The 22378-nt window shown below is 44.1% G+C and overlaps 2 protein-coding genes and 1 non-coding gene across 6 annotated transcripts; 2 read left to right on the top strand and 1 right to left on the bottom strand.

Annotated features, from left to right (window-relative positions):
• Positions 1-232: 232 nt before the first annotated feature.
• On the bottom strand, positions 233-3821 carry zc4h2 (zinc finger, C4H2 domain containing). 2 transcript variants are annotated; one of them, XM_018728469.2, is made up of 5 exons: positions 3569-3821; positions 2496-2667; positions 2000-2172; positions 1362-1524; positions 233-464 (listed from the first exon to the last, which is right to left on the bottom strand). In XM_018728469.2, the coding sequence occupies exons 1-5, from the start codon at positions 3814-3816 to the stop codon at positions 351-353; spliced, it is 870 nt and encodes a 289-aa protein (XP_018583985.2). In that variant the 5' UTR covers positions 3817-3821; the 3' UTR covers positions 233-350. The 2 variants fall into 2 exon arrangements, with proteins under 2 accessions (XP_018583985.2, XP_029113869.1); XM_029258036.1 differs by lacking the exon at positions 3569-3821 and adding an exon at positions 3409-3556.
• Positions 3822-4066: 245 nt separating this feature from the next.
• Positions 4067-4140, top strand: trnat-agu (transfer RNA threonine (anticodon AGU)). The gene has a single exon. It is a non-coding gene; the product is annotated as a tRNA-Thr (tRNA).
• Positions 4141-5685: 1545 nt separating this feature from the next.
• zc3h12b (zinc finger CCCH-type containing 12B) lies at positions 5686-19929 on the top strand. Of its 3 annotated transcripts, none has more exons than XM_018728388.2 (6): positions 5686-6059; positions 15117-15892; positions 16052-16191; positions 16879-17113; positions 17874-17980; positions 18067-19929. In XM_018728388.2, exons 1-6 carry the CDS (start codon positions 5868-5870, stop codon positions 19485-19487), a joined length of 2871 nt encoding a protein of 956 aa, XP_018583904.2. In that variant the 5' UTR covers positions 5686-5867; the 3' UTR covers positions 19488-19929. The 3 variants fall into 3 exon arrangements, with proteins under 3 accessions (XP_018583904.2, XP_029113977.1, XP_029113976.1); XM_029258144.1 differs by lacking the exon at positions 5686-6059 and adding an exon at positions 13973-14030; XM_029258143.1 differs by lacking the exon at positions 5686-6059 and adding an exon at positions 13979-14038.
• Positions 19930-22378: the final 2449 nt, after the last annotated feature.

Genomic DNA, 22378 nt, shown 5'->3' on the forward strand with positions numbered 1-22378 from the left:
CCCTCCCCCCCATTTGCACAAGTAAACTCAAGTACCACCACACACTCCAACAGGGAAACATAGCACATATATCACACAGCACAAAATATAGTCCTAAACACAATTACAATTAGCTATGTGGTAAGTTAAAGTAATGCCTTCTGAACCTTGTGTGGCCATTTCATTTAAGCCAAAAGCACATATACCTATTCAGGCAATGTATAAAAGAAAAATGTTAACACTGTTCAAAAAAAAAAAAAAAAACACCTCCAGTTAAAAAATAATTAGAAGTTTGTGCTTACATCACACATAACTGCATATATTTTAGATTAAAATAAAAGTCCTAAAGCGGTAGCTATCCGTGCCTCTCGTCATTCGTCTGGCTTCCTCTTTGGTTTCTTGGGGTTCCTCGAACGGCTCTTGGCTTTGCACAGAGGACAAATAGGGGCGTTGCGGTGGATTTGCTGGTGGCACGATAGACACGCCTACAGCAAAAGATGGCTTGTCAACATTAAGGGAAGGACCATTCCCTCCAAAAGGAAAAGAGGAGGGAGAATCAGACTGACAAAATTTTATTAAAAGCATAATCTATAATATCCCAACCCTACAGATGTAAACGAAAGCTATCTTAGCTAAAAGCTTTCCAGTATGGCTGAACAAACACTTAAGGTGCAGCAGGTGGTCTAGTGGATAGAGCAACCACTGTGGACTCCAAAGACCCAGGTTCGAGTCACATGCCTATACTACTACCCTTGATCACAACACCTACCCTGAACTGAAAGTAACAATTACTCTGCACCATAAATGGGTGAATAATTCTAAGTAGTTTAGAAAAAAATCAAGTCCCTTCAGCAAAAAACATCAAAACAAATATATTTTCTTCACATAGGAATATATTATTCACATACATACATACATACATACACATATACATATATATACACACACACACACACACACGAATAACTACTCATCTTCAAGATGAATACAGATGATAGACGATAAAGATTATATATTATCCAGCTTTTGTATTATTCTCTGAGATGTATGTTGCTTTGGAGACAAGGGTCTACTAAATGAATGAATGTAAATTTATTTTCACAATTACAACAAAACAACTTGCTGTATCATAATGCAGAAACATTTTTTTTTTTTTTTTTTTTAAAATGACTGATGATATTAAAACTCTGACTGACCATACCTGGGACTGATGATATTAAAGCTGTAGACTTGGTACCAATTTCTGACTGCAATACCTTTTCATAATTGTGTTATTGCAAACACAGCACTGGAGATGAGGCCACATCATCTTGACTAATCCCCACCCCCCCCGTCCTCAGGCAGTGTGATTCAGCCCTGTCTGTGTGCACGGGACCGCTCACCTTCATGGGCGGGGGCTGTTGCCTGAAGGTGGCCGTCTGTCTGGCGTCCTGCTTCCTGGCGGCCTGGAGCTGCTGGGCGGCAGCAGCGGCGGCCGCCAGAGACTCTGGGATGGGGGGCTCCTGGGGTTCCGTCTGCCATTCCGCTTTCTGCTTCTCAAAGTAACTGCGAGAAGCAGAAAGCAAAGAAAGCACCGCTCACACGTGATTCTAGTCCCGCTTACTATTCGACAAGCTTATAGTGTGCACTTCTCAATAACACAGATAGATCTCAATCGATTAATCAGCTGGTGACTGGGAGCACCAGAAACTCAGGATATAGTTGCCATAACTGCGTTTCAGTGTTAAAAATACCGTGACGTGTAAAAGACTGAAAATTCCATATGTATGTTTGAAATTTCAGACATCTGAAAGCCAGAACATTTAGAAGAAAACATTTACATCCACTTGAACCTAAACGAGACCTAATAACACTACACATATTTTAACAGAAGCCTTCAGATAGTTATGATTGACAGAGCACTACGTTCTTCAGCACAAACCAATCTCACTCATGGGGTTAAGATCAGGTATGTCCGGAGACCCATATGCAGATGCAGAGAACTATGTGGATCGGGTCGCGCCAGCCAGGACGGACTCACTCCAGCGACAGCTTCTCCTCTTCCTCGCACAGGTCTGGCAGCCTCTGCAGACCCAGCGTCATCCTCAGCGCATCCACATGCTCCTTCAGGGGCTTGTACTCTTCGTGGAGGCGCCGAGTGGACTCCAGCAGCTTGTTCAGGTCATTCTCAGACTGCTTTATGGTGTTCTCCATCTGGAGGACCACAGGTGAGCAGACATGTGAACACAACACATTGCAAACGGGAGAACAAAAAAAAAAAAAAAAAAAAAAAAAAAAAACCCCAAAAACAGTGACACATTAGGGGCACAAGGTACCGCAGCAGCTGGACTAACCCTGCAAACTAATTGCTGCTGCTTCACATACATCTTTATTGACATTAACTTGTACATATCTCTATAAAGAAAAAAAGTACAAATCCATATCACGGATTACTTTTTGGTATAAGCCACCATTTGTGAGCTTCCACTCCAAGTCCATCTACAAACAGTAAGCGAGGCCTCCCCGTAAATACGGACCACGTTGATGTCGGCATGGATGAGTCGCAGCTCCTCCACGTGGGCCATCTTCTCCTGCAGCAGGAGGTCCATTTCCTGCTTGTACTCCTTCAGGTGCTTCTCCTCCGACTCCAGCGCCTCGAACTCGGACTTCAGTCTCGACTTGATCTTCTCCATCTGAATGGTCTTGTTCCTAGATGAGGAGGCGAGGCGACACGACCGACCAATCAATCGATCGGAACCGAAGCATAATCGTTGCTCTTCAATGGGACTCGTTCCATCCCAATTTAGGGGAAAGCACTAAGTAAACAAAGAGCCTGGTGAAGACATCCCTGACCCCGGACACCTGAAAGACGGCTAAGACTCCCTACAACGTACAACTACCAGCATCTCAGGAGCTCTTTGTACACAAAGGCACCTCTAAAAACTGTGCTTGGGGTTTCAACTGCTCCTAATTCTAACAGTGATTCTCCACAAGGAAACAACAAGGCTTTCAATTACATTATTTTATCTATTGTTTTCACATTATCCAAGTATTGTATTTTTTTATCATCTATTGGTTGTCAGCATCTACAATGAATGGTAAATACAGGGCTGAAGCATTTTTATTCATTCTAATTATTAGACTAATATTTCCAGTTATAATGGAAATGTATGGCATTTCACTTAAGAACACATGATCTCCTACCCAAACCAACAGCTAAAAATAATTACTGTACTGTTGAAACGCACGAATAAGACGCTGGTTTGAGGGTTTTTGTTTGTGTGCGAAACGCCGGTTTCCAGCACTTTCTCTCCGCCGCCGGCCGTCTTTCCCAAAACTGACTCATATTTATTTATTATTATCGGACCGCCGTCGAGCGAAACGGCCGCGTCCGGAGCGCCTCTCCCAAAACGCCGTGATAAAAACACTCACTGCTTCCAAAAACATTACCTTTTCTACATGTCTACAGAGAGACCTTACTTCCCACACGAAGAAATGAAGAACGTTTATCGCCGTTTCTCCGAATAGAAAAGACGTCTGTCCGCTTCACTTCTCGACTCGGCATTACTTCGATATTTATAGACAGATTTACGCACAAGGCGGAAATTACCTTATTTCTTTGATGCTTTCTAATTTGCACATAATTTCTTGCTCGTCCGCCATGATGCACTGGTATTTGTTACGATATTTTTTTTTTTTTTTTGTTCTGTTGCTGTTCAACCCGCTGAATGAAACGCTGCAAAATGAAGTGAAACAATAAAAGATTTTCGAGGGCAGCAGAGCTGCGCGGCAGCTGCGCACTTCCGCAGATGTGTATATGAAAGGATGGGCTACACCGACACAGGCAAGCCAATCCATACAAATACAAACTGTCATGTATTTGACCTGCTCTATAAAACCAGGGTATTTTGAATAATAATGTAATCAGTTTGCATAGGTTAATAATAAATCAGATAAATGAGACAATCGGATAAGTGGATACTAGAAATTAGGATATGTGTGGGAAAAATACAGTAGATTATTTATATTATAGTCGTATATACGTTTCGTACCTAAAACAATTCAGTTGATCTTGTATCCTTATCCCCTTTCAAAAGAATAAGTGTGTGGCGCCGTGGCTTAGTTGGTTAAAGTGCCTGTCTAGTAAACAGGAGATCCTGGGTTCGAATCCCAGCGGTGCCTATTGCGCAAGGTTTTCTGGTCCCTCAACGTATGTTCAAACCACCCTTAATATTCGTGAATAAGGTACCAGTTGTATAATTATATAAATAATAGTGGCTTAGACTTAGTAAACTTAAAGTTGTATTCTCCTTGTTTGTGTCTAGTACCCAATAATAAGTAAAATGTATCAGACATGATCATTTGTTTACTTTACTGTCATTTTAGTGTTACTCACTGTACCTGTACAAAGTACAGTAACTATATACAGTACAAGGGATGTCGCGGACGCCTTTGTTCAAGGCTTTTCACATGGTATGATGACAACAATGTAGCGCTGATTACCGCTCTGTGACTGGTACAACATCCCCCGGCCTATGGACTACGTGGCATATTTGATCTTTTATTAAAACAACAACAAGAAAACAGATGAAGCACAAGGTGCGGCGTAGAGAGTGCACATTTATTCATTTTTTTGTACATTTTAAAAGGAGAAACTCGTTAATGTAGCAGAGGGGGGTTTCGAGCTATCGACCTCCGGATAAGGCCAGCAGCATGCTTTCGCTGCGCTACTCCGCTCCGCAGCCGCTCATTCTCCGGGTATTGTTGTATTAGTGGTCGTCACACCGAGGTGCATGATCATGTACAGATGAGAAAGCGATACTAAATTAAATTGTGTATTTTCGTTTGGCACAAACAATAACGCACGAAACAGGACGCGTGCAGACGCAGAAATCAATCGTAACTGCTTTTACACTCCCACGAGAGACCGTGCACGTAAAAACAGTGAAATACAGCCTTTATGTTTACGTAGCTTTTGTATTAGTATAATCTTTGCATTTATATGACGCAAACTATCCCCCTCCCACACCCAGGAGCGTGAACGGAGACTAACGTGATGCTGGCGGCCGGCCGCGATAGCGCAGCATGTCACGTGGGCAACGACAACCAATCACCTTCGAGTTCGGCTCATACACGTGGAGGAAACGCGGCCATTGATTGGTGGGGACAGCGGAGGCACGAGAAGGAACTTGGTGTTCTGTTTATCTTTTGTGTATTGATGCAGCTGTCGCGCAAGTCATTAGTGCTGCGCTGACGCTGTCCTTCTTAACAGCAGTTTTTTTTTCAAAGTTTTACATTACATTGTTCAGTGCTTAAACACATTGACCTGAACGTCTTTGGTTCAAGCCCCATTCCCCTTCTGTTGTAGTACCCTTAAGCACGGTCCTTTCTCGTCTGAATTGCTCTGTTAAAATTATACCTGGGCCAAGTACTGTACTGTTCTCAGCAATAAGCCAGCATGAGTATAAATGAGGTAAGTCTCTAATGAGACATTCCTCCAGAATACTCCTAACGCTTCCAGAGAAATTTGCAAGTTCTCATTTTCAGAACTTGATGTATTTCAACTTCATGCATGTCCTCTACGAACGATCATTCGCTGGATCTTTCCCAGAAGAAGACGAATTGCCGATAAAAGTCCTACATAAAGCAGAGCTGCGCTCTCGGAGCGGACGGGAGGTTTTTGCGCCACCCGCAGTGCTACAGATCACCGACAGGGGGCGGCAGCTCCGTTGCCTAGAGACGGTCTGTGGGAGGCAGCGAGGATGAAGGAGGATGATGGAGGACGCGGGAGGGTGCTGTCGCCCTGATGCTGGGGGGCTGTGATCTCGGACCCCCGGAGCCCTGCGGAGAGGCCATCCTTGTATGAGCGGCGGCGGCGGTCGCTCACCGGCGGTCCGCGCTTCTGACGGATGGTCGTGGAGCTCCGCGCGCCCGGCCGCCAGCGCAGGCCCCGTGCTGCAGCGCTCTATCCCCGCGGTGCCAGCGGCGAGGCTGAGCCACAGCGCCGCTGGAGGGGCCCGGGAGAGCCCGGGAGAGCCGCAGCGGCGGCGCACATCGACGAGCCCGGCCAGCGAGAAGGCGCGCGGACCAGCAGAGACAGAGTAAGAGCGCAAACACACTCTGCGGTGTGTGAGAGAGAGAGAGAGAGGCGTGAGAGTGAACGGAGACACTGACTTAGGGAGCTGGACAGCTGGCACAGCGAAGGGGACACGACACGTGCTTACTTTGTGATCAGCCTTTCTCAAGTGTGTATCGTGCGCTCATCATCCATCATCATCATCATCATCATCATCCTCGTCGTGGTGGTCCTCCCCCGTTATTGGAGGTGCAGGTGCGCTCGTCCTTGTTTGTGAACAACAGTTCTGCTGGGAAAGAAGGTGTGCGCAGTGTCGGCCGGTGTTCCCTCAGTCTCACAGCTGGTCTGTGCAGCAGGAGGGAGCGACGGGGGCTGCTCTCACTCGCCGCCAGCGCTTCGGACAAGTCGCTAAATCATGTCAGTGTCGATAGGGCTCCTCCTGTGCTGGGGATTCGATCAGACTCGGTTTCACAGTTTTCCTGTCCTCTGTTCACGTGGCTTTCCTTCCGGTGCTCTGGTTTCCTCACACAGTCCGAAGATGTGTGTTTCGGGTGAACTGGTGACTCCAAACTGCCCGTAATGTTAGTGAAGTAGCGTGTGTGCGGCGGACTGACGTCCCATCCAGGTTGCACGTACCCCGGGGATAGGCTCTGGACCACCGCGACCCTGAACTGGACAGCAACAGCGGTTTTCGATAAAGAGTGAGTGGGTATTCTTACTAGAGTAATTCCTGATGAAGCATACTTCAGCTGGAGGGGGTTTTGAACACAGTACCTTGAGATTACAAAGAACCTAAACTGGGCATGACCTGCTACCCAATCGTCATATTTGTACTTGCTGTATTATCATCAAGATGACCACATTGTCACTGTGGTTAAACAGCTAAGAGTGTTTTTCTGTTCCCTCGGCCTCTACGTTAAACTCGTATTTATGGCTCTGTTGTTGGTCACTTCAGCTGAAAGTTTTCTTTTATATCTCGGACTTTGGATTTGTACATCTGGAATGAAAAAGTCTCATCCAGGAGTGCATTTAGCAGGGGATGTAATGGTCAAAGGTGCCACTTAGCACTTGAAGGGCCTGGATTCAAATATGTACTCCTGCTGTTGTACCCTTGAGAAAGGTTTTCACCCTGAAGTGATACAGTAAAATTGCCCACCCTGATAAATGAGTAAACTATTATGAGTTGCTTTGGAGAAAAGTGTCTGCGGCACGAATAAAGAACTGTCCACATTTCTTTGTTGCAGAAAACAAATGTGCTGTTCTGATTCAGTTGCTCTGCTTGATTTCAACCCAACTTTCTCGTTCATCATATTCCTCTCCTGCCATTTTTGCCCCTTCACATAGTGACAACCACCATACTCTCTTTTTGTTCATCTGAGCACTGCAAGCTGTTGACGCGATCAATGACATGGACTGAACACACGTGGCTCAGGAATGGAGGCTTGCTCCTTGCCCGTCCCGTGAGGCCTGAGACTGCCAGGCACCTGGAGCCGTTGTCCGGGGGCCCGAACGCGGCCCTGCTGAGGGATGTGCTCCACTTGTTGCTATGAGACTGGCTCCCCTAACCCGAGGGTGATGGCCTTGCTGGTCTCCAGCATGTGAAGTGGAGGAGGAGGTGTGGGGGCTGGGCTTGGAACCGGAGGGGGAAGCTCTCCTTTAGATCACTTTTTATTTTTTGTACCTTTCATGGTGCCGGAAAATTTCAGGGTGCGGTTTCCAGTGAAATTTTTTACTTTCTGCTAATGCATGTGATGTGTGTTCTTATTTTTCATGAGGTTTATTTTTTGAATGTAGTGAAATCATTATATGAATTATAATAACAAATGTCCTGCTCTGTAGATATATTTTTGCATTTGGCGGCGGCTTTTCTCCAAAGTGAGACGTATCTGAGTCATTCAAGTCAACAGATGAAGAGCTTTAGATACAGACAGACAATGAGTAAAGGACGGCTTGTTTGTCTGATACCACCATGTTGCAGACCCATGTCTTTCAAGTAGCTGCCTACAGAAGTGAAATTCAAATTGAAAGTACTTGGATTATAGCAAGAGATGGTGTTTGACTCATTTACGCAGCTGTCAGGAGATCAGGTCTGAAATAAATGGATTTTGAGACCCGTCTTGTATGTTATAAGGGATTCAGCAGCTCTGAGAAAGAGAGGGAGTTCATTCCACCGCATTGTGGCCCAAAGTGGGGTCTGCTTGCTTTCTTTAAATCTCTTCAACTAAACCAGGAGGAGATTGATAGGTTTATGGAATGTAATTTACTTAAAATATAATTCCTTAAAATAAATTTCAGTACATTAAAAAATCTTTTCAAAATTCAATGATATACTTGAAAAAATCTCCACGAAAATGATGCCAGTATTAGTCTGTTGTCATGACATTTTTATTTCCCCAGAAAGAGGTGATTTTGGGATCAGCACATTTGCTTTTCTTTGTTTATGAAATGGTTTTAAAATCTTGCTTTCTGTATAATACATGTTAAATATTTGACCAAGTGGCCATGAAATTTTGCACTGGTTCCTCAGCTATGTATGGAGTGTGACCTCAATGATATGCGGCCTGACTTGTTTGTCTGCTCATGAAAATAGATTTGGCTGATATTGCTTAGATATCTATTTTTAACTTCATTCATCTGTCCCTTTTATTATGACAGAGGTTTAATGTGATTAGTGCATTTAAAGTGTCCCTTATATATTTATACACTGAGATTATTGACACAGATGTGGATAGAACCGAACAATCAGACTATGCTGCTACTTTAGCTTCATTTCATAGTTCCTAAGCAATTAGTACATATGGAGTTAATGCAGTTTTAGTGATATATTTTGTATAATATGGCCAAAAGGTGTATATTAGTGATCTCAGACATTACCAGAACCGTCCCCAAGGCAGATGTGCTATAATACATCTATATCACATCTGATTTAAAATACGTGTCCAGGCAAGAGAGATCATTTCATAAACTGAGGGTTTTACATGTTTACTAATCTGTTTTTGCGCTTTTAATTTTTTCCCCCAATAGACAACTCCCTGTGCTTACATTCTTCTTGCCTACATGTCAATAGGAGGCGTAACCTAGCAACGGTTACATTTCTCAGGGGTGCTATTAAAGGCCGTTGCAAACTGCATCCGATGCATTATTTTCACCTCTCATTTGGGCACCGCAATGGATGAAATCTTCCAAAAATGCATTTGACGGTATTTTATTGCAGGTAAAAATGTCAGTACACTTCTGCAGAGAAAAGGCAGTTGTAAGTTGTTGTCTTTTTAGCAAATAACACTTTAAAATCAGTAAATGGGTGTTCTTTAGACACCGTGTACCATAGTGCAGCATTTAGCAATAATGCTCTTCTGGAGAAATGTGAGGGGGTCCCCGATTTATATCAGTAAGGTATCATATTATAAGTATGCTCAAAAGGATTTGTAGACTTTTATGAACGGTAAAAACCAGGTGCGGTGCTGCAGTGGTGGGATGCCTTTGTCGACTGATACCACGCTGCTTGACTGCACTGGAAAAGGTTGAGGAGAAGGACATTAAAAAAGGTCTCATTGTTGCGTTTAAAAAGCATGTCACAAGCTAGCAATCATAGCAAGTAATTTGTAATAATTTCCCCCCAGACTGGTGGCAGACCATTGGTCAGCTGCTAAACATTAGATTCGTGCTGCAGACGGAAGGCCGAACGGTACGCTTTCCAATCTGACGCTGAATTTGTTGTACAGAGTGTTTCGAAACTGCCGATTTATACAGCCCCCTGTGTTGATGGTGTTTATCAGCGCTGCCCAGAGAAAGATGTGTTTTGCCTGTTAGTCGTGACTGCTAAAAATCAGTTTGCTGATGACAGGGCTTGGTTGCTAGGCGACGCATGTCATGGGCTGAGCCTCTTGAAGCTACGTGGTGATATCTTTCTCACTGCAAGACTCAGGGAGGCAATGGTTTTGCAAGCATCTATAGTATATTTTACATTCAAATCCACATAGAAATCATTTTTAAAATCTATATATTAAACTGCTCTTAGCACTTAAGTACTGGATTTAAGTACTTAAGTGACCCTGGATTTACTGCCTTCTAAATCATTCTTTATCTTCATTATGCGCATGTTGTTTTGTGCTATTTTTCAAAATATTTTGTGGGAATATTTTTGGTTTATACTTTCTTATTTCAAATTGTATGGTCTAAATCATGTTAAATTGATATTTAATATAGCCTAAATGGCTGCATGTAAAAATGCATTTTGTGGTCATGTTGACTTAAGTCACATGTTGGGTTTTTTTTTTTAATAAATTTTCGCAACCCAATGGCAGCAGTGTTATAATAGTTGCTTGAGTTTCCTTATCACATATATTTCATATTGACTGTTCTGAAATTCTGTGTGTGTGCAAACTGTGGGTGGTCACAACTGTTTTGCAGTTAACCTTTTGATATTTCTGTTTAATAAGTTCTGTTTAGACACTGAGGCAATGTGGAATTTACATGGTTTTGACATAATAATCCACTGATGCTGTTCCTATGATTGTTTGTGCCTTTGCTTCTAAAGGAACCGATACTGTGTACTTACAATCACATGATGTGATTTCAAAATGAAGCAGTTTATTTCTTTAAGGGTTCACTCAGAGAATAATCATGACCAGACCATAACCCTAAAATGGATTCCATCGGTTTACTTCAGTGCTCTCTCATTTGGAGACTCCTTTCTAGGGTGTGCGGGGCATTATTTTATGTTTTTTGTTTTCTTCCTATGTCTGACACAATTATCCAGTGGTGAATATGAGCTTGGTCCTTTGATAAGATCAGGTGTTGCACCAGATCAGTATAGAAATGTATACTATGAGTGTTGTAAAACCTTGTTTATCTACAAGAGCGTATGCTGCAGTTTAGTCATGTTGAGTTGGGTTAAAAATACCTTTGGACACAAACTCAGGCTAATGATCAAAATCAGATTATTGTTTTTTTTTTTTTTCTTTTTTCTTTTTTCTACATGTTGAGCACCAAATTTAACAATCCTCACTTCAGAAAATACTGATTAGTGTCAGAGTGAAACTTGAAACTCAAGCAAGTTTTTGTAAAGGGGATACATCACAAATTCCATCAGAGTTAAGATAAGCATGTGCTGTATGTGTCATTTCCTGTTACCAGTCTCTGCAGCGGGAAGCGAGAGCAAACTATTTCAAATGATACACTGCTTGTTTACATGGAGGGTGGAGGTGGGGCCTTTAGTTGTCAAGAAAAAGGTTGTTCACTGATTAGCTGTTTTGAATGTAATACATTTACATCTCCTATCTTGGACTGATATTGTGTCTCCCCCCCCCCCCGAAAGCTGGCGAAGTCCAGTATTTGCTCAGTATCACACAGGTTAACATGTTAAAAATCATTCTTGCTTTTGGGTAAGGGAAACTTTTTAAAAAGAAAAAGCGACTACACAGTGATTCCCACACATAAAGAGCAGTCTTTTTCTCCACAATTCAATTTTTAACTTGTACAATATAACAAAATCCAGTGTGCAAATATGCATGATGGTGAAACAAATAGCTGCCAGTACAGAGATGAGTGCAGCTCTGACGCTCCAGTTGGTGTTATTCACGAAACAGGAACATTTTCCAAGGGCCAAACATCTCGAACAAAATCAAAAACGGTAGTTATGTTATTACGAATTGTTTTAGAAAATTTCTGTTCATGTATACATTCTTGGAACTGTTGGAATCTGTGAACACATTTATAACTTACCAGTAGTAAGTAAATGAAGAACAAAAACTGTTTGCATAACCCCTAGGGTTGTTTACTTACGGGAAGAGGACTGTGCCGAGATTGTTTGTTTTGCTGCAGATGATTTTTTTTTAGTGCAGCAGTCGCAATAATAATAAAATAAATAGTGGCTATTAAATGCTACTCTATATACTTAACTGCATCTATTAAAAATCAGTAAGTTACTTAGAGGCAGCAGGTACGATCCCGGTTAGGGCTGTTGTCTTGTAATTTGAAGGTTGCCAATTTGAACCCCACTCCTAGTAGTACACTAGATTTTAACAGTCAAGTGTTTGAATAAAGTACGCTCTTTTTCAGATTTGTGGTTTTAAATGCCATTACATAACTAACCATGACCTAGTCTTGACTGAGATCGAACAGCAGATAAAACCAACCACATGTGACATAGAAAATATAACCAATAATATATTATGGACAAAATCTCATTAATTTTTTGTAATTTCTTTAAGTAAAAATGCATAAGAAGCTACGTATGGAAAAAGAATGTGCACCCTTTCTGCATCCATACCAGTTCAGAAGGTAATCAGAACCAAGTTCTGCAAGTCAAGCAAACCCAATGGGTTGATCGGGAAATGCAACCACCTGTATATAACTTTGACAATTTGGTCGGAAGCCTCCTAGTTTATGTTAAAACAGTCAGCCGTGAAGAAATAGTATCCTGTGATGATCTCTGAGAAGCAATTATTTCCTACTCTTTAGTTTGTGAAGGGCAATGAAGTCATTTATAAACAATAAGGAGTGCATTATTTCCCTGTCAGAAAGCTAATCTACAAATAGAGTTCAAGTGTCAGTCTACCCAGGAGTGGGTGTCCTAGCAAGTTCACCCCAAGGTCAGACCATTCAATGCTTATCAAAACAGCAAATGATTAAATATCAAGAGACCTACAGGTCATTGTCAGCACAGTAAATGTCACAGGTCATGACTCCACCATTAGGAAAAAAGTGACCAAGAATGGTTTTCATAAAAGGTTAGCCAGAGAAAACCTATGCTTTCCAAAAAGGACATTGCAGCATGACTTTGGCTTGCAGGAGACCAAAGTCAAGCTCTATGGCCATAATGTACAAAAAAAGACAAAATCAAGTTTAGGGAAAACCAAACACCTCACATCACCATATGAACCTCATACAAAGCATTAGGTATGATGGTGGCGAGCTGATGATTTTGAGACTGTTTTGGAGTCACTGGACACCTTACTATCATTGGGTCCTCAATGAATTCCTCTTTACCAGTGTATTCTAGAGCAAAATGTGATTCAAAGTGGATAGAGAAGGATGATGAACATGTGCACACCAGTAAATCTATCACTGAGAGATGGAAAAGAATCAGAATTTTGAATGGCCCAGTCAAAGTGTGGACCTCAACCCCAATGAGATGTTGTGCCAGGGACTTAAGAGAGTTTGTCATAAAGAAATGCCCTCAATCAACACCAATATGCTGAAACAGTTCTGTAAGGAGGTTTCAGCCAGAATTTCTGCCATGGGTGTAAGACACCAATAAACTCATGGAGAAAATGACGACTGCAAAATATTCCTGTAGGGCATTGATTGTGTACATTACTGAATCATAGGCTGTGCTTATGTTTTCATACATAGCTTCTCTATGTTAAGGCCTTTTTTTGGTTGAATGAATAATGACAAAGTTGTGGTACATGTGATGAGGTAAGTAAGGGTTCATTATGCCCTAGCCTAATGTGTAAAACCTCAGAACTGAACGAGGGTGTCCTACCTTTTCACGTCACTCAATTTATACAGTAAGAACACCCGACTGTGTGAATTAGTAATTCACTGTAAAGCCGCTTATCTGTGTAAGCAGTCTTTGAAAAAGGCGTCAGCAAAATAAATTTAAAATAATAATAATAATAATAATAGTGATACGTAGTCTAGGTCAGCATTTGAATGTGAAGGCTGAAGTGATTATTGTGACTGACGGAGTTCACGTTTTCGTTTGAACAGCAGCGCCACCCGATCTCTCTCGGTGACTCTCGTGGCCTTTTTCATAATTTATTACATGTTATTTTGTTTTATTTTATTCCTGTGTCGGGAGGCCCGGTGTGTCCCTGTAGTCCCGGCAAACGTCACATTAACACCCCGGGGCGGAGGGGGAGGGGGAAGGGGGGAGGAGAGGGGCAGCGCGAGCAGAAAAGCGCCTCGCCTCGCCTTAGCTCGGCTCGCGCAGCCGTGGCAGGACGGACCGCGCACGCACGCACGGCTTTGCGGCGCGCGCCCGGTGATTGTATGTATGTATGTATGTATGTATTGTATGTATGCATGCATGTATATATACAGTATGTGTGTGTGCACGCGCGCGCGCTATTCGTCCGAGAGGTAAACACTGCGCTTGTTGTTATTTCGTCACTGTAATCTCACGTAGTTGAACAGCAAGGGAGAAAAAGAGAAAATAAGCTCCGCTGGGCCTCTGTTGATCAGACCCCGTTACGATGTTTCATCGGTCGTGCTGCTTCGTTACGAGTCGAACCGCGCGTGACTCGGGTGCGCACGCGTGCGCGCGCGCGCTCTCTCTCTCTGTCTTACAGACACGCCGAAGAAGACGGATGGGAGGCAGCCCGCGATTCGCCCGCGTTTGTCTCGCGCGTTGAATGATTTAACGCGTGTTAAATGAGTGTGTCCGTCGGTGTACCTTCTCTCCGACACGTTTCTGTCCTTTACGGGGACTGACAAACACGAGCGTTGCCAGCGTGTTCTCTACATCGCAACTTTTTTTTCCGCTGTTCTGAGACTGTTAATGCGAACGCACGGAAATTCGCGTTCTTTATTAATAATTGTGAATTTGTGTGAGTCCGTAGTTTGCTGAGCAATCAATGCTAATGGATGGACGTGACTGGAACTTCAACTTGGAGGCTCCGGCGGTGTAAGCGATAGTATTCTTTTTTTTCAGCTTAGTTGTGGCGAGTGTTTTGGTTTGGTTTATTTATTTTTAATAAAGGAACAATAAATGTATGATGGAGTCAGAAGTTGTAGGTACGGTACTGTATCTGAGGAAACTGTTATGTCTGAGGTCCAGCTGTTCTGTAGAGACAGGAAGTTGGATTGAAGGTAAAAAGACAGAATTGCGACTTCCTGTTTTGGATTTGGGAGCTCAGTGTCCTGATTTGACAATCTTCCACTGTTATTGTCTGTTTTCTAAAAGGGTATTAAATGTAAATTACGTGATTTACACCAGCATGCACTTTATTATGTTAGGGATAAGTCAAAAATTATGTCAAAATGTGATGAAAATGTTGTGTGTGTGTGTGTGTGTGTGTGGTTGTTACGTGTGCAAATCGCTCAAGAATTGTTGTTTGTGTTTTCTTCCTTCCAGGGGCGGAGACCATCTCTTATTTTGCCGACGCACAGAAGGAGGGCGCGCGTAACGTTGGCCCCGGACAAGCAGCTTCTAGCTCTAAAGTCAGCTGTCGAGTATGAGTTGCGGGCTGTGGTCAAGGTGAAGGAGCACGAGGCGGAGATCTTGGGCACTGAGCACAACGTAATGACGGTGTGGTCCATGGTGGAGGAGCTGAAAATGGAGAAACGCTCCCAGAGGGAAGACACGAGCACCTCGCTGAGGAATGCCCCAGATGCCAGCGGGGAGTCGGAGGAGGGCAGCAGCTCAGAGAGTGAGGCAGAGCCAATGGGGACCCGCAGGAGGGAGCCGCTCGTCTCCGCCAAACCGCACCGGCAGCTCTGCCGCTCCCCCTGCCTGGACAGGCCCAGCTTCTCCCAGAGCAGCACACTACACGAGCTTCGTGCCGAGGAGGGCCGGCCCGGCAGCTGCACACCTGGCACGGAGAAGGAGTACCAGACGAAGATGGATTTCGCGCTGAAGTTGGGTTACTCGGGGGAACAGATCGAAATGGTGCTGAACAAGCTGGGAGCCAACGCCCTGATCAATGACTTCCTCGCTGAGCTGGTCAGACTGGGCAACAAGGGCGAGGTAGAGGCCCAAGTGAGTGGTTGCGTCAGCACGGGCACCGTGGTGACTCGGGGCCCGTGCGCCAAGGAAATTGCCAGTCCAGAGACCTCACTCGAGGATGAAGCGGATGACACTTTTGATAACTTGAGGCCTATAGTCATCGATGGCTCAAATGTGGCAATGAGGTAAGCCTTGGATGGAAGGTCGTCAGTTACGTGTTGTCGTTCATCCAGCAGCATTCTGACCAACGTGAACCGAGACCTTTGCCGTCCTAACGATCTTTATGAAGATAAATCAGTCAGAAGAGGTGGTTGCTAGTCATTTTGTCGCTTTATGTCTTGTAGCCATGGAAACAAAGAGGTATTTTCTTGCCGTGGCATCCAGTTGGCGGTGGATTGGTTTCTGGAGAAAGGACACAAAGATATCACGGTGTTTGTTCCAGCTTGGAGAAAAGAGCAGTCCAGGCCCGACGCCCCTATTACAGGTATCCGTGGACTGAATCATTGGCACATTAGGGCTGCGCTTAATCACCACCAAGCCTCATGTTCACTGGTGGCAGTGATGCAATGAATACATTCTGTACATTCTTCACAGGTTATGAATATGGTAATGGATATTCCCTATACCAGCAAAAAAAAAAAAAAAGAAATCCTTTGGTAAATCCAGTGCTTTTTGTTTTTATTATAAAATTACTGACAGTTTTTGGTGGGGTTTTGTTCAGTGAGAAATTGTGCATCGTTTGGAACCTAAGCTCTCTATACTGAAGAGCTAGCACTCAATTTGTCTGAAAGTGGACATGGAATAAGTTGAAATCAATCTTCCTATGTGGCTGTAAAGGGTAGAGTGGTGTAGTAGTTAGAGCCATCGTTTTCCCATTGAAAGATCTGGGTTCAAATCTCACCTCCTGCTCTAGTACCCTTGAGCAAGGTACTTAGTCTGAATTGGTCCAGTAAAAATTACCCAGCTGTATAAGTGGGTAAATCATGGTTGGTAGCTTAACATTGTAAGTCACTTTAAGCAAGCAGCTGAATGACTAAATGGTTTGTTTCATCAGTTTATAAAGCAGAGATTAGAGAATCATTTATGCTTCAGTACGAAATGGTGATGAATTTGACCCCATGTACATGGCCTCCAGCGCCTGCTTTTCACCCATATATTGTTTGATTCCCAGATCAGGAGATCTTGAGGAAGCTGGAGAAAGAAAAGATCTTGGTGTTTACTCCTTCCCGGAGGGTCCAGGGAAGAAGAGTGGTGTGTTACGATGACCGCTTCATAGTCAAGCTGGCCTGCGACTCTGACGGCATCATTGTGTCCAATGACAACTACAGGGACCTGCAGAACGAGAAGCCTGAATGGAAAAAGTTCATAGAGGAGCGTCTCCTGATGTACTCCTTTGTGAACGACAAGTAAGGAACGATTCTATGTATGTGGTAAAAATCCATTTTCCTTGATTGAGAATCTTCATCTTGTGGTATTTTGACAGAAGAGCAACACGACTGGCTACCAAGACATTATGTTCCAGGAAAGTTTACTTAGTCACAATCATTGACGGGGGGGACAGGGTGGGGGGAGTTTTGCAACAAGAAGTCAACTTTGCATGATTTTAAAGAGAAGTGAGATTGTGGCTTCCCTTGTAATTGTTACAGGTGTCACCACAGTTACAAGGGTGGCAGGGTCACATTTACAGGTTTGGGATTTTGTGCGAATAACTTGTGTAAATGTAAACATGCTGCATTTTAAACTTTTGCATTTGCATTTTATGTTTGTTACATCGTTTACATGCGATTGCTGCCTTTTTTAATGCGTGCCAAAATAACTGTTTAATGTTATTGAGAATTTATTAATTCAGAAATGTACGTAAATATGAGCCATATTTAGTTGTGCTGTAGAGTACCTATAAACGAACCACAAGAACATCCCTATGTTACCAATAACTGCTTGTGTAGTGCAAAGTCCACAGTCCATCTGGGAAGCACAGGGTGTGAGGCAGGGTACACCCTGGATGGGACAGTAGGACAATTTTACATGCACATGCTCTCTCCCCCACAAAGGACTATGGGCAGTTCAGACTCAACTGAAACATGTCTTAAGACCATGGGAGAACATTTCATGGAAATGACAGTAAAACGGTGCAAGTTCTCACAATATGAAATTGTTTTGCTTCAGGTTCATGCCGCCAGATGACCCGTTGGGTAGACATGGTCCGAGCCTGGAAAATTTCCTCAGAAAGCGTCCAGTCGTCCCAGAGCACAAAAAACAGCCATGTCCATATGGTTAGTGCATTTTGAGAAAGGTCAGTCTCTTAAAACTGTCCTTGTGAAGTAATTGTCAGTCGTTTGTAAACTCCTTGTTTCAACAGGAAAGAAATGCACTTATGGACATAAGTGCAAATACTACCATCCTGAGCGTGCAAACCAGCCTCAGAGGTCAGTGGCCGACGAGCTACGGGCATTCGCCAAGCTGTCCGCCGTGAAGACAATGAGCGAAGGAGCCTTGGCCAAATGCGGCACGGGGCCTGCAGGTGCGAAGGGTGAGAGTGGTTCGGAGGCAAAACGTGTGGCTCCCAAGCGTCAGTCGGACCCCAGTATCCGCTCGGTGGCTCGTGAGCCCGAGGAGCGGCTGCTAGTTGCTCGAAAGCCAGACACGAGCTCCGTACCCTCACTCGTGACGGCCCTCAGCGTGCCGACCATGCAGCCCATAAAGAGCCACGCGGCCGGTGCCCTGAACACGCGGTCGGCAAGCAGCCCCGTGCCCGGCTCCTCCCAATTCACGCGCAGCTCCCTGGATCACATGTCCAGCATGCAGTACCCACCCATCCTGGTCACGAACAGCCACGGCGCCTCGGTCAGCTACAGCGAGCCCTTCGCCAAGTATGACTCGGTTGGCGACCATGGCTACTGCTCCATGCTGAGCGACTTCTCCAGTGTAAGCCTGGGCAGCATGCACAACACAGACGCCTTCTATAGCATGGAGCACGAGCACCCGATGTACCAGCGGAACCCGAGCCCCTGCCCGGAGCCGTGCCTCAGCCACTCCAGCAGTGACTCCTTCTCCTCCTACGGGGACCTGTATCCAAGCTCGGTGGACGGCAGTCTGGAGGAGAACGCGAAGGTCCACCAGCCATCTTCGCAGGGCCGCCTGCCGGCTTTTGCTCACGCTTTCCACCGCGAAGCTCTGACGCGGGTGCAAAGCTATGGCCCCGAGGAGCCCAAGCAGGTGTTGCGAAAGCAGCCCGTGTCCCACCTGGCCCCGCACCTCCAGCACCCGGCAGTGGGAGCCCGGTCCAGTTGCCCCGGCGACTACCCCATACCTCAGACGGCACACCCCTCGTCCGCCTCGCAGCCGAGCCGCTCCCTGGGCATGACCCGCATGGACAGTATCTCGGACTCGCGCCTGTACGAGAGCAACCCCACGAGGCAGAGGCGGCCCCCACTGTGCAGGGAGCAGCACGCCAGCTGGGATCCTCTTCCCTTCGCAACTGAATCCTATGGATACCACTCGTACCCGCTGAGCAACAGCCTGATGCAGCCATGCTGCGAGCGAGTGATGGTGCGCAGCATGCCCGAAAGGATGGAGCAGATCTGGCGCTCTCCTTGGGAGGGTCTGCCCACCGAGTTTCATGACCGCCAGGGTGTCCCAGAGCACCAGTACCAGACCTACCGCAACCTCTGCAACATCTTCCCCTCCTACATTGTGCGCTCAGTCATGGAGAAGAACCCCCACCTGACTGATCCGCAGCAGCTCGCTGCCATCATCGTCGCCAAGAGTGCTTGCCGCTAAGTGTTTAGTTTGAAGGCAAAGTCAGTTTAACGTTATATACTTAAGCGGCAGGAAAAGGTGGTGCTCGGACTGCGTGTCTAATTATTTGCATCCAGATGAGCACTAGTGTAAACGTGTGGTTGACTTTCACTTGATTGTTTCCCCACAACTGCTCATTAAATCAGAAGGAAGCCTAGGGGAGTGCATACCTCATGGAATTTAAACTTTTATGGCCTTATATTCAGGTGACTATGCCGCGGTCATCCTCAACCACTCTTCATTGGGAGTTTTAACGCTGGAAGATCTCTTGCTTTTTTTTGAAGCCTCAGACACTGCCCATATTTACAGTATACATGTGTTTTCCTTATTGATGAGTCTGGGTTGGACTTTGCAACACTTATACCGGAGCCACAAAAATGGGGAAAATACTAATATTTAAAATACTTACTGACACACAGATACAGCTGAGGTTTTTTTTTTTTTTTTTTTTTTTTTTTTTTTTTTTTTTTTTGAGAGCTGCTGAGATTATGCCAAAAAAGATTTATAAACTGTGTCATAATGAGACATGGTATATTTTTTTCCACATTATTTTTGATGCAGGTCTTAGCTGGTGGTGGAATGTTGCATCAATATTACATGTATTCCTAGGTGTATATTTATCTCATACACGTTTTATCCTATATTCTCTGTGTTGTGTGAATATTGGAGAAGCACGTGGAGGTGCACACTGCTCTCCTGAAGTATGTCCGTCTCACGTGCAGGACCGATGTGCGTCGTTACAGACCTTCACAGAACGACACTTTGAATGTGTTGACATCCTTACCAGTGGAAGGTGTGTAACTCTTGGATGGGGGTGACTCTTCTTGTCAGCAGAATGCCTCAAAGGGGTGTTTTTTTCCTTTTTTAATGCTGAAAGACACAGCTCACCCTCTGCACATTTTGAAAATGTTGAATGGTGGCCCAGACAGATGTGGGCCGTGATTTGTTGGGTTTTTTTTTTCACGAAAGTGGAGAAGGCTGCATACGGCCTTCAGTTTCTTCATGAGAAGGTGTGACACTGCCTAACTGTTTCTTCCTGTGAAACGATGTGAACGAGAGGCTGCCATCAGGGTTGTTTCTGGCATTTAGCTAACCGTTTGCATCCCTCCCCACTCTTTGCCTTTGTGACTTGTCTCCTGTCCCCAGCCTTAGGCCATGACTATGGCCTGCATGCCCGACTAAACGGTTCTTTTGACAAGTGAACCATTAGAACTTAATTGATTACTAACCTCTAAAAAGGAGGAGCCCATTTTACAGAATTTAATGGAAACTGCCCATGACAAAGCGGGAGCTCAAAGGCCGTTTGCGATCATTCTTCTGCTGATGGTCTGGGGTTGGCTGTGGTGATGCCTGTCATTACTTCTGTGGATTTATCTTGGACTTTCTATTTGAAAAATAAGGCACTGGAAAATTAACATGCCATTTTTGTGGCCAGTATGTCATCTGTGATCTTACTTGGCTAAAGTTGGCCAGCAGCTGATTTTTATTCCTTTCCCATCTTTTGTTTTAAATTTAAATTTCTAGTGCAGCGAACAGCTAAGCCTCAAATGTCTAGAAACAACCTTTGTTTGTTGATACAAATTGTATCTATTTCTTGATTGTAAAAAAAAAAAAAAAAAAAGTATTTATGACATGTACAGAATCCTCTATAGAATAGTTTTATTAAAAAATGCCATAATGTTTGTGACACTGTGTGTCACTGGGAGTAGCCCATGGGTATGTACTTTCTTACTGGGCAAAGTAGTTTTAGACAGGGACTCTAACATGAGACGTACGACACCGCACAGGTTTTCCGTGTTTAGCGGTGAACTTTACTGTGTTCAGTGTATTTAACAAGTTACAGTTCTATAAGGCTGTACAGTATACAGAGCTTTTAAAGTGTTTCTGCCATATGTGTATCTTGACACCAGTCTGGAATCCCACAATGTAGTTCAGAAAGACTTGTGTTTACACCACTTTCTGGCACTCTTTGCCCCTCGATGTACCACCTGTCATGTTTGCACATCTGGGGCAGTTTTGATTTAATTCCATATTTTAGGGTTTTTAACAATTAGCTCATGGGGATTACCACACTGTCCTGAGGTACACATCAGTTGAAAGTTTTACATTTTTGCAATATGCCATTCTCTTCTGGCACTTATTTGCCTTAAATATTGTAAGATGAGACTTTTCAGGGCAAACTTTTATCCTATTGTGTCTGATTGTTGTATAGACTGTTCTCGGAGGCTTTTTGCAGCACGGTGGAACAGAGGGCAACAAGTTTCGGCGACACTGAAATTCTTTATCGCAAACAACTCTTGACTTGGACCTTAACTGCGCTTGGAGGCATGTCCTTATAGCTAACCTATTTTTGGAGTATTTAACCTCTTTAAATCTGATAGATGTAAATATTTTTCCTGAAATCTATATTTTAACTCAAATTACTGTAACATACCAGCTATTAAGACAGTGGTCTCTTCACGTGTGTGTACTCCTACATGTACAGTTTAGCAACTCTCAGGTAAACACTTGGCAAAAGGTCACTTTTTTGTACTCAATTGTTCACTGAAGGAAAACATGGTTTCCAAGTCAGATTAGTGAATCAGCACACATCACACTAAGTGTGCAGCTGTTGTGTATTGTGATGCTTGGGGTTTATGACTGAGTTTGCTATCGAGGTCTTGTAAAATTGCAGTACTTTTTGTTGAATGAAATTCATTGCTTTTAAACTTGTAGACATTAACCCAAACAACTTTGAGTCACCTGACTCAAAACAAAATGTAAGTCTTTATGACAATGTGTTCATTTGAATAAAGCCAAATTGTGATGTTCATGCAATACTTGTATAATTTACCCCCCCCCCCCCCTTTTTTTTTTTTTTTTTTACATGGGTC

This window comes from Scleropages formosus, chromosome 14 (assembly GCF_900964775.1).
Source record: "Scleropages formosus chromosome 14, fSclFor1.1, whole genome shotgun sequence".
In the NCBI taxonomy this organism is placed as follows: domain Eukaryota; kingdom Metazoa; phylum Chordata; class Actinopteri; order Osteoglossiformes; family Osteoglossidae; genus Scleropages; species Scleropages formosus.

Bases quoted from the DNA above. Each gene is read 5' to 3' on its own strand.
- zc4h2 (XM_018728469.2), bottom strand. From the start codon at position 3,816: ATGGATTGGCTTGCCTGTGTCGGTGTAGCCCATCCTTTCATATACACA. The intron at 1,525-1,999 runs GTGAGTCCGTCC...TGCTTCTCGCAG, and splicing joins GAGGAGAAGCTGTCGCTGGA to TTACTTTGAGAAGCAGAAAG. The intron at 465-1,361 runs GTGAGCGGTCCC...CTTTTGCTGTAG, and splicing joins AACAGCCCCCGCCCATGAAG to GCGTGTCTATCGTGCCACCA.
- zc3h12b (XM_018728388.2), top strand. From the start codon at position 5,868: ATGGTCGTGGAGCTCCGCGCGCCCGGCCGCCAGCGCAGGCCCCGTGCT. The intron at 15,893-16,051 runs GTAAGCCTTGGA...TATGTCTTGTAG, and splicing joins GGCTCAAATGTGGCAATGAG to CCATGGAAACAAAGAGGTAT. The intron at 17,114-17,873 runs GTAAGGAACGAT...GTTTTGCTTCAG, and splicing joins TACTCCTTTGTGAACGACAA to GTTCATGCCGCCAGATGACC.